This window comes from Squalius cephalus (genome assembly GCF_949319135.1).
Source record: "Squalius cephalus genome assembly, chromosome: 17".
Lineage (NCBI taxonomy): Eukaryota > Metazoa > Chordata > Actinopteri > Cypriniformes > Leuciscidae > Squalius > Squalius cephalus.
This window is the reverse complement of record NC_137138.1, coordinates 3,068,713-3,080,791: the sequence shown is the minus strand read 5'-3', so window position 1 is coordinate 3,080,791 and position 12,079 is coordinate 3,068,713. Positions and strand designations below refer to the sequence as shown.

Sequence of the window (12,079 nt, the reverse complement as noted above, 5' to 3'; positions counted from 1 at the left end):
AAGAGGTTTTCTGTCAACAAGCTTCACAGACAGAAGCTATATAACTTCATGCATATAAAAGGGGGGTATGACGTAGGTGTGTGTGTGTGTGTGTGTAGGTGGCTGGTGAAATGAGGTGTCACTGAGCACTTGCATCCCTCCATGGTGCCATGAGTTCCTTCATAGAGCACACCTGCACACACACTCTCTCTCTCTCACACACACACACACACACACACACACACACACACACACACACACACACACACACACACACACACACGTAATGACCCATGTGTGACTCTCCTCCCAGCTGGTGCTCCCTAAATAGGCTGCTCCTACAAAGCCAGTGACCCCAGCACCTCCTCTCCTCCCCTTTTGAACACAACACACACTCATGACACACTCATACACACACACACACACACACTCATGATACACTCCCGGACACACATGCGCAAACACACACACTCACTCATGACACACTCTCAGACACACACACACACACACACACACACACACACACACACACACACACACACACCCACACACACTCTCTCACACACTCACTAACTCATGACACACTCTCAGACACAAACGCACACACGCGCACAGTCAAACACACACACAAACACTCATGACACTCACAAACACACTCTCAGACACGCACACACACTCATGACACTCTCAAACACACTATCACACACTCACTCACTCACTCACTCACTCACTCACTCACTCACTCACTCACTCACTCACTCACTCACTCACTCACTCACTCACTCACTCACTCACTCAGACACAAACACTCATGACACTCACAAACACACTCTCACAGACACTCAAACACTACACACTCTCAGACACGCACACACTCATGACACTCACAAACACACTATCACTCACTCACTCACTCACTCACTCCTTCATTCACAACCGCAACACGTGTGCTTGCACAACAGCGAGGAGTTGGACGCTCACACACCCACACAAAAGTGCCATTTTATTGCAATTACAGCGTCATTTTCTAACGGCAACAGAGACGTGCGACGGACGTGTGTGTGTGTGTGTGTGTGTTAATGGACTGGCTGTTCTGTGACCTCACTGCAGGTGCATGAACAGCTCTGACGCTGCTGAGGTCAGTTAACGCCTTCCACAAAAAAACCTGATAAAACAAAAATAAACGAAACAAATAAACCGAGCGATTCCGACAGCTGCCAATACATCACTTAGTGTTCACCGCTCTGACTTTTAGGGGAACAATCCAAAGCTGCCAAATGCGTAATTAGGACGCGCATGCAGGAACGGATGGAGCGGGCCGGTTAAACACACGCAGCGGGTGAAGGGTTAATTACAGCCGATGCACGAGACGCTTAGACGAAATCAATGTCTATTACAACGCAAAGCCCGTGGATTCTGATTAGCTGAAGCACGCTGAAACATGCTTTTGCTCGTCATCACTCCAACTATGCACAAAATTCATGGCTCAAAATGTAACTTTTCTCAGTCAGTTTGTTTCAAAAGCACAATTTAATTAATCTTAAACACCTGAAACTACTCGTCGAACATGTTCTCGCTACACAAATTCACCGGTAATGCATTACATTACGGTTACATTTCTCAACTTCACATTAGGCCAAAAAAAGCTCACCGGATTTATTGACCAGGGGCCACAAATAAAGTGCAAAAGTGCAAAAAAGTACAAAACTTTTGGGGTTTTGCAAAAAAAAAAGGGAATATAAATGGATTTTGGACCTAAAATGAGGAATTAACTCAATTGTTTTCTATAAATGTTGGTTGATTTTTATGTTTTACTATGCATTTCAAAATCTAATCATGTGACGTGTCTAGGTATTGTTATGATACTTTTTTTTTTTTTGTGATATTTAATAATGAGAATGAGAATATTTATGGTCATTTTTCTTTAATTTTCAAAGTTTTGAATAGATGATTGATGTGATATGCATGTTCAATTATGCAGACTATTTATGTAAATATTTTTCTATGGGATAAAGTCAGATTCCGGTATATTACATTGATTACGGTAAAAAAAAGTGTGTAAATTACCACAGGTGAATGCTTGGTAACACATGGCACTGATGAAGGGCTGAACCCGAAATTCAACCCTTACTCACTGTTTGGCGCTACGCCTTTCCATCCCCTTCAACTTCACATTATGCATAAGAAAGAGCATGGTAAACATCTTTACCATGGTAAAATCACTGTAACACACAACCTGTCATGGCTTATTGCTTTAAAGCTACAATATGTAAGATTTTTGTAATAAAATATCCAAACATCATGTGCACCGTGTGATATATTTCCTGTAGTTGTGTACTTACAATATCCCAAAAGTTCCCAAAGATTTTTAATTTCAGAGAAATTCCAATTTTAAATAATGGCTCGTCCATGTTCACTTGTGACGTAATATCCGCGTTATCCCAGGTTTCCGCTCGTACTGCCGTAGTAACCATGGCGACAGACGTGCGTTACACCTAGCGCACGCTCACGCTGTTGTGGTTTCGTTCAAACATTATGGAGCATGGCAAGCAGACTTTGGGACAAAAGGAGAACTAAAACAAGGATCGATATCGGCGTGGCGTTTTCGAGATGCCGAGAGCTAGCGTCCGCGGCTAACTTTGACTCGACAGAGACACGCAAATGTAGAGGTGAGCAAATGTACATAAAACTAATCAATGTTATACAGCTCAACATGATGAAATGTTAGAATATGATCAGTATGTTATTCTAATGATGATCTCGCTCACTGCTAGTCTCTCACAGACAAACTAACACACAGAATAACATTATAACTTTAACACACTCAAATGCCGTTTAGTGTGATAGTGTAGAGCAAGTGAAACAGCGCTGCGTTACCTCACAAGTTTCATTCGTCTAATAAACTGCCCTGTGTGAGGATTATTCAGCACTAGCGGGTAAGTTAGTTCGGTAGAATGAAATGTCCTCATTCCTTTATATCCACGGGACTCACGTGTGATGCTGAGATCTGTCTCTCATTAGCAATCACGCCCTGCTTCATCACAGTCATGTTAAAAACATCAGTGTATTCACTCATACATAAACATTATTATATCAATCAGCTTGACGTCAAGATCCATAATTCCACTTATACGTCATCAACCTACGCCTTTGTTATTGTAAGAGGTTAGCGACCCCTAGAGGCGAAAAAAATAAATAAATTGTAGCTTTAATAAACTACATCATATTAATTTACAATCAGATTAAAATCTAGAATGGAAGAAAACATCAATTTTCACATTAGATAAATTTTCACACATCATGTTACAACAAGCAGAGGAATTGTAATGCAAAGGAAAATGGCTCAATCAATGCTCACTGAATATTACCACAGTTATAGTTATTGCAACATGCCGACATCAACAAACTTGAGACTATAAGATTCTCTTTGATACCAACGCGCCACTATCCTCCTACAAGAGAAATCACACGATATCTATCCAGACCTATTTAAGCGCATGATCGATGTGTCCCATCAAACGCAGCACAAACTCTCTGACCTCCACATTCATCTGAGAGTTGCACAGGATTGCAGCATGAGGACGGGCTGTGTTTTCTGTTAGGATCAAACTGTTTCAGGTCGCTGTGTGTGTGTGTGTGTGTGTGTGTGTGTGTGTGTGTGTGTGTGTGTGTGTGTGTGTGTGTGTGTGTGTGTGTGTGTACATAATGGGAACCAAACACTGGATATTATATCTCAAAAATTAAAGTGCATCCACACAAATAAAAGCTCAGCTCTTACATTGTTAGGGACATTTAAATGATGCATTTAACTACACAAGAAATTACGTTAACTTACAACACAGAACCATTTTCTTAAATCTCTAACACTCTCGTTAGATAATGCATTGCATAACGTGAACTAACCATGAGCAATACATTTTTACAGCATTTATTTGCAAATGTTAATCAAAATACAATTGTTCATTGTTCATGTTAGTTCACAGTGCATTTATTTTATTTATTTAAAGACGTATTTGGAAAAAGAAATTAACATTAACGGAACAAATATTCACTATTAACGACAACTTTTGCCTCAGTAAACTCCTAATTAGTGCTAATTAATAGTTAGGCCATTGTTCAGTTTAGGTATTGTAGGATTAAGGGATGTAGAATATGGTCTTGCAGAATAAGGAATTAATATGTACTTTATAAGTGCTAATAAACAGACCATATCCTAGTAATATACATGATAATAAGCAAGTTAATAGTGAGAATTAGTCCTCAAACTAAAGTTACCACATTAACTAAGTTTTGCATATATAAATGCTGTAGAAGTTCATGCTAACTACACTGTGAAAAAAAGTTGCTGCCTTAAATTTTTAATGACAATCAACTTGGATGTTTAAGTCATTTCAAGTTAAAGTTGAATCTTGTATAACATATAAAAAAGCTGAAAATTGCTTAACTTATTTTGATGTTGATGTTGTCATAACTTATTGATCATATAATTTTTTACAGTGTAATGTGGTTAACTAATATTAACAAATGAAACGTTCTACCAAAGTTAAAACCAAATATGTTCCCTTAAAGGGACAGTTCACCCAAAAAGTGAAAAATCTGTAATTTTTTCCGACTCTTGTTTTTTAATATGCCTGAATCCACGTAAACTAAGTCAAAGTTATTTTCTTGTGCATGAGAGATGTGTGAAACAGCAGTAAAAACATGACAGATGAAGCCTTACAGACAAACAACACGTCCCTGTGAGCCTTCGAACCGCTCAGACGGCATTAATACACACGATAAGCTAATAACTCAATCCTCCGAACATGTCAGACACACGCAAACGCTTTCCGATCGTTATCGGAGAGAAGCGCACAGGGGAGAAAGAGAATTAAATAAGAGAAGTGGGGGTGATATCACACATCCAAACGTGTGTCATTGAAGCTGCTTTCCTGATAATCGCAGCGGTGCGCGTTTTGACAAGTCAAATGTGTTACATTTTACCCAGAGTGCAACGCTGCAGTCGGAGTGTGACAACTATGCAAATTACAATGGTTTGATCCAGCACGCATTTCTCACTTCCACTAGACTCGCATTTAAAGCACAGGAAGAAATTTATGAATAAACCCACAGGAAAGAAAAAGCACACCTTAAGTTTCTTTCTTATATATATATATATATATATATATCGTTGAATTAGGGAACTCCACTAGAGTTTCAGAAGTGAGTTTCTCAAACTGATCTCAATATGAACTCAAAACTGATCAATTTACAGCTTTAAAGTGATTATTACTGGATGATGACGAATACTGACTCATTCAAATCATTAAGGAATTTTTAGGAGAAAAGTACGGTGGCCGAGAGAGCTCAACGCGCTGCAAATGAAGAAAACACATGCAAACAGAAAAAAACGCATGCAAACAGAAAAAAACACATGCAAATAGAAAAAAACACATGCAAATAGATAAAAACCCACCAGCTAATAAGAAAACATCTTCATCAGTTTTACAACTCACGTGCGTCCCAATACTCACAACACAACCAAATACGGAAACGCGCTGCAATTACAGAAACGCGCTGCAAAAGTTCACAACAAAACCAAATACAGAAACGCGCTGCAAATAGAACAGAACACAACGGAAATGTTTCCGGGGAACCCAATAAGTGACGGACGGACGGCTAGGACGTGCTTACAGCTGTCTACTTTTATTATTTTCTTTTTTTTTTTTTTGCAAAACATACAAAGATGACACGTTTATGACATACAACTTTGTATACAATATACAAAATGTATTTGCGATATGTTCAATGTCATAAGAATACTAAAAAGAGCTGAAGACTAAAATAAATAAATAAATAAAAAAGATAGAGAAAAAGAACGAGGAAAAGACATTAATCTATACATCAGTTACATTGAACACATTTTGTCATGTTATGTTATAATAAGTTTCATAAGAAATGTTAGAATGTAGCTATAGGTCCAAATATGAGACGGCAAGTTTTAAAGTTGAGACACTCACACAAAGATATAACATATTTTAAAAACTTTGTTGTATAAAATGTATATTTATTTGCAACAGTTATGTTAACAGCATTAATACTATATTTCTGGTAAGAACAGCTATTCAGCTGATGGACACGCGCTGCGTTGTCATGGGAACATCCCAGGTGAAAATAATGAGGAAATTACGTTGTCTTTCGTTGCTCCCTTCATCAACATAATGGCACACAAGTGCCCCGCTCCCTCCAAAGTGCCCAATTCAAGGGCTCTGCCGTCTGCCCTTTTAAGAGAGTAACGTTAGGGCATAGGTAAAGCCAGAGCCCGCGTCTCTCTGGTAAAGCTCGCGAGCCGTCCGTCCGTCACTTATTGGGTTCCCCGGAAACATTTCCGTTGTGTTCTGTCCTATTTGCAGCGCGTTTCTGTATTTGGTTTTGTTGTGAACTTTTGCAGCGCGTTTCTGTAATTGCAGCGCGTTTCCGTATTTGGTTGTGTTGTGAGTATTGGGACGCACGTGAGTTGTAAAACTGATGAAGATGTTTTCTTATTCGCTGGTGGGGTTTTTTCTATTTGCATGTGTTTTTTTCTATTTGCATGTGTTTTTTTCTGTTTGCATGCGTTTTTTTCTGTTTGCATGTGTTTTCTTCATTTGCAGCGCGTTGAGCTCTCTCGGCCACCGTAGAAATGTTCGAGACAAAGTTAATACCTTAAGTGACCTGAGCTTTAAAAGAGCATAATCTGATGAATTTCCCTGTTCCCTGTATAATCAGGGTTTGAAATTAACTTTTTCACTCACCGGCCAATTTGTTACCGACCATTCAGAACTTCTACTAGCCAAATAAAAGAAGAAGAAGAAAAAATAAATCAACCAGACTAATACATCACAGCTTATATATATATATATATATATATATATATATATATATATATATATAAGCTGTGTTATTAACCTGGTTGATTTCTTTTTTAATTCAAATTTTATAAAAAAAAAAAAGATTATATACATAATTTTTTTTATACAATTTGAATTTCTTACATTAATTTCTTAAACTAAAATCCTGTCATCCAGCATCTCCTCTTCCTCTTTCATCCTTTTCATCCATCAAATGTGTTTTAGGTGGACAGATCAAAAGAACATCAAAACAATTTAAGATGTTGGAAAACAACATTGTCTTTTCTGTTCACCAAACGCTTTTTAATCTTCGCTTTTGCTTCAATGCAAATGAACAAGCGCGCCGTTATTTGTTACGTAGTGAAGTGTGTGTTCAAGTAAGCCAGATATGACCAGATTCTGCGCGACTCAAATTAGCGACTAAAGTTTAGTATTTGTGCTTAATCTGCGTAGATTTGGTTTACACGAACTTCCCAGCAAAGTGAGTAAACATAATAAGGAACCCGCCTAATTGGCCGTTTGCAAAGACACGCCCCCTTTAGTTACTGTTGCTATGTCCGACAAGCCACGCCTCTCTCACGCCACGTTCTCACGCAGTGAAACACACATCGCGGACACTGACAACACACTGAGACAGGACAGACCAGGTTACTTTTGATGTGAAACAAAGTCTCAACTTTCAAATGTGGCCATTTTTTAACAAAATTTAAACAATAAATAGCGTTTTGTGTCTCTTTAATGTGTCTGACAGATCGCTATAGCGCCTTTAGAGTTAAAGCGGCTCGTGAACCGATCATCTCTTCCTTCTAGTTCATTTATAGCATCAAATAAACATGAATGAACATCAGAAGGAATGTTGTTTTAACTGCGGAAAGACGTCAGTACACTCCGTCAAGTTCAACGTTAATCTAACTCTCCTGACTGCTTTGTCGGACAAAAATGGCGGATTCGGTGGATGGCGGATTATGATTGGTCAGATCACCTGTCAATCAAACTCCCTGCAAAGGCTCAATTGGCTCGTGACTTGACAGTGTTATTATTCAGCTTTTGCAATTAGCTAAAATATTGAGTTATACCCATTCTAGCTGATAAATAAACCAGGAAATCACTTGTCTTTTTAATGAACGTTGTGTAACTGAATAGACCAGAAGTCATCGATCGTCCAACTGTTATATTTTGGAAGCTTGTTGTTTCCGACCAGGAGAAAATAAAAATGTAATTGCGACTTTTTGCCTCTGAGATATATACATTTTCATATCTCACAATTCTGAGATAAAAAGTCAGAACTATATGAGATAAAAAGTTGAATTTTTTAATTCTGTGGCAGAAACAAGCTTCCATAGCGTTCACACTAAAGGACAAAATCGTTCAGATTATTATAACCTCGCGCTGCACTTTTGTCGTCTGTCACTTTAAATGCTCGAGCTCGTTAAAGCTGATGGATTCTGATTGGCTGTCAATGTTTTTATTGTTCATCAGCTGGGAAAAAAACGTTCTGGAAGTGATTCCAGCGATATCGTTTTTCTTTGTCGTTATCGTTATAGTTGTGGTGTGAACTCTGCTATTCTTATAGGATTAGAACAATTAAGACAGTTATTTTTACAGTTATCGTCCGCGTGAGTCTCTTTCTTTGGAGAAATGTATCAAAATATAAATGAGTTTATGCTTATAACAAGAAATTAAGTCAAGAGGGAAAAAAAGTTTATTTTGATCAATTTCTCAGAAAGCAAGACTTCATATCGTAAGTCATTTCTCATCTCATGTAAATGCATCTTGATTTAAAACAAGACTGAGTAAGAAAATCACATTTTGCAGTGAATAAAATAAAAGCAACTCATAAATTCTTAACATTAAAAACTTGTAATTTGACATTAATTTCATCTCATAATTACCAGCTCCTGAAATATTGCAATAAAAGAACAACATCTGAGCATATTTCCAGTGGGATATCATGTGGTGAAACACAACGAGTGATTTTCTTCCTCAGTATTTTTGTCTTTTTTTTCCCAGTACAAATATCTAAACATTCATAAATCAAGATACATTTATCTGAGAAGCAAAATAACTGAAGATAAGTCTCTTTTTCTTCTCAAATTTCTCAAAATGAAGTGAGTTTATGCTTAAAACAAGACATTTCTAATTCACATGGAAAAACAATGTCTTTTGATATTTTGAGCAATATTCATATTTTAAGACATATAAAAGACATGGTCTTTTGATCAATTTTTCAACAAGGCTGAGTTTAAAAAAAAATCACATTTTGCAATCAATATTTTATAACTTCAAAGCACCCTGTAAATTGTTAATATTAGAAACTTGTCATTTGCTTCTGAAATATTGCAATGGATAATGAAAACTTGGTAAAAACACACGTCCATTTCTCACTTTTAACTAGTTGTGTGCATATTACTAGGATATTGGCTGTTTATTAGAGCTTATAAAGCACATATTAATGCCTTTGACCATATTCTACATCCCTTAATCCTACAATACCTAAACTTAACAACTCCCTTACTAACTATTAATAAGCACTGATTAGGAGTTTAATAAGGCACATTAAGTCATAGTTAGCTAATAGTGAGAATTGACGGCAAACTCTGTAGACTAAAAGTCATTTAGCGAGATCCCGGTGGCTTTGACCTCCCCGTGACACCATCCCGTCCTTGTTTAGATGCAGTTTTCCAGCGTTTCCGTGTTATGAATCCGCATGTAAACACACAGGTGGAGCGTTTGGGCCGCACAGGGACATCTCAAACTTATAAACACAGAAGGAAATCTCAAATATTCAGACAAGAGAGGTTGTGTTGACCCAACTCACGAGTGCTCGTACACACACACACACATTGATGAGAGCGTCTCTGCATCGCGGACACACGCTTCATGCTGTAAAGGTGAGGCTCTTCATCAAAGCGAACGTCACCCCCACCCTCCGATTTTTGGAGCCCGTCCAGAAACGACAAAAACATCCGTCCGAGGAGTTTGTGGAATTACTGAATTAGCATCGCCTTCAAGTTTCTCCCCTTCCCCGAAACTCCCCCCTCGCCGTCTGTCACACACACACACACGGGATTATTATTCATTAGAGCGTGGCGCACAGAAAGACTGCTGACACCCGTTCTCTACCCACACTGCACTGGGTCACTGAGTGCCGTCCCTACGGTGAGCCGGTACAGGCCATCTGTTTATCAAACGCTGACATGTCACAGAGTTAACCAAACACTACTGACAGACCGAAACCACTGGAAGGAAACGAGGGATGAGAACAAACACACACCTGAGGACGACGCTATTGCTCCTGCCTCAACTTATGTTTCATTCTTTCATAAATGAAAACTGGCTCACTAGTCTTCCTCAAGTACGAGTCTAGGCCTTGTTTACAGCTGGCAGGGTTCGTACAGATGCTGTCAAATTAAATTCCAGGAGTTTTCAAGGACTACAATCAGAGATCTCACTTATCAAACAATATCTTTAATATCTTTCAAATTCTAAAAAAGGTAAACAGATAAACAAAAATAAACCAATCAAACAAAATGGTACAAATAAAGTGAGTGACTGTGGAAACTTTAACCATTGAAAGGAAACTATGACAAAGATATCGCTTTCCTTGTTCAAACTGATGAATATATGATTGAGCTGAAGAATGAAAGCTGCATCATATCCTTAGAGATTTATGAGCAATATCACACTCATAGCCATGAGAAACGGCTCTATATCAATATCAGACGGACCTCAGCGTTCATTTAGTGTGAAAAGATTGTTTTATCAATCAAATTAAACACTAATTTCACACATATTGTCTTTCAATAATTCAAGCACTGTTCAAGTACCTTTTCATAAATATGTGTTTTCAAGGGTTTCCCAGGACTTGCATTTAAAAAAGTCAAATTCAAGCACTTTAAGCACCTTGTACGAACCCTGTAAGACGCGTTCTGGTCGATCGGATCACAAGTAGACGAGGGAGAGATTTAATCCGTCTCTTTTGTCCACTTTCAACCACTTTTGTCCTGATTTCTTCGAGTGGAGGGTCTATGGGCGGGTAAATGTATGTGTTTTTCAGATCTTTCGATCTAATGGACAAAATAAGCTCACGCAATTTACATATGAACGCGACGGGAGATGTCGGAAAAACAAAAGCTTTAGTTTCTGCTCTGACAGACACGAAACCGCCATGAACGCTGTGAGTGTGTGTTAGAAATCAGGAATGGAGAGAACATTGTGTTTTTGGAACGTTTTTCCTCTTCAAACCAAACTTGGGTCTTCAGTCGACAAAGTTTAAATCCCGTCAGGCTAGCACGCTTCCCATGTTTACGCATGAGGTCAGTAAACGGTCTTTAGTGGCTGTTTGAACACATTCGATCACATGAGCGATTACACTACGAAAGCAATCCAGTCAAATGCGTATTCGACTCTGGAAGTGGTTGAAAGTGGACAAGCTTGAGACGTTTTAGACCCTGTTTATAAACGTGTTTAGCGTTGTCCACTTGTGATCCGATTGACCAAAATGGATCTTAATGCCAGGTGTAAACAGAGCCTTGGAGATCAGCTCAGATCGTTTGAGGAGTTCATATTGAGGTATTTGGTAGCTTGGCAAATCGAAGCACTCTTTGTTGAGATTTACATTTAATCATTTAAGCAGATGCATAAAAAATGTGCATCAAAAAAAAATGTAGGCGGATACATTTTTATACGATAAGAAAACATGCACATAAACTAAGATGAAAACATGTTTAATGAATAAATTCCTCAACGCACAACAATAAACTCATGTGGCATAAGCTCAAAATGAGGCTCAAAGTGTGTGATCAGAATGATTTGGTTTAATTCCCTCCAGAAGCGTCTCACACGAGTGTGTTCACACACACCAGCATCCGAACGCTAGAGAACATGACAGCGTTTACTGTTTCGTCTGACGCTCTGAGACACACTCGTTTATGATGGAGGGAAAAACAGCCGACTGAAGAAACTTACAGTTTTATTACTCATATTTTGCACCAATTTCCCAGGAAGTGACGATTTTGTTCTCTTGAACACATTGAATGCAAACATAGCTATTTTGAACTGTTCTCACTTTTAAATCTAAATCTAAAACAATGCATTAAAACACAATTTTCCTCGTCAGTAATACTACGCAGGTTTAAACCTCTTGGATTGAAGTTATTCATGCACTTTCACACAGAATTTCTCATTTATTTACCTGGAATCATCAATAGCAGAAAGCTTCAGCGGTGCTT

The 12,079-nt window shown here is 38.3% G+C and overlaps 1 protein-coding gene across 1 annotated transcript in view; it reads right to left on the bottom strand.

The window, feature by feature from the left end:
• Positions 1-12,079, bottom strand: part of tcf4 (transcription factor 4) — a 221,818-nt gene extending 209,739 nt beyond the window's left edge. Inside the window, exon 1 of the mRNA XM_079847537.1 lies at positions 12,043-12,079. Within this exon, the coding sequence (XP_079703663.1) occupies positions 12,043-12,052 (10 nt within the window). The 5' untranslated portion in view covers positions 12,053-12,079. The remainder of the gene's footprint in view (positions 1-12,042) is intronic.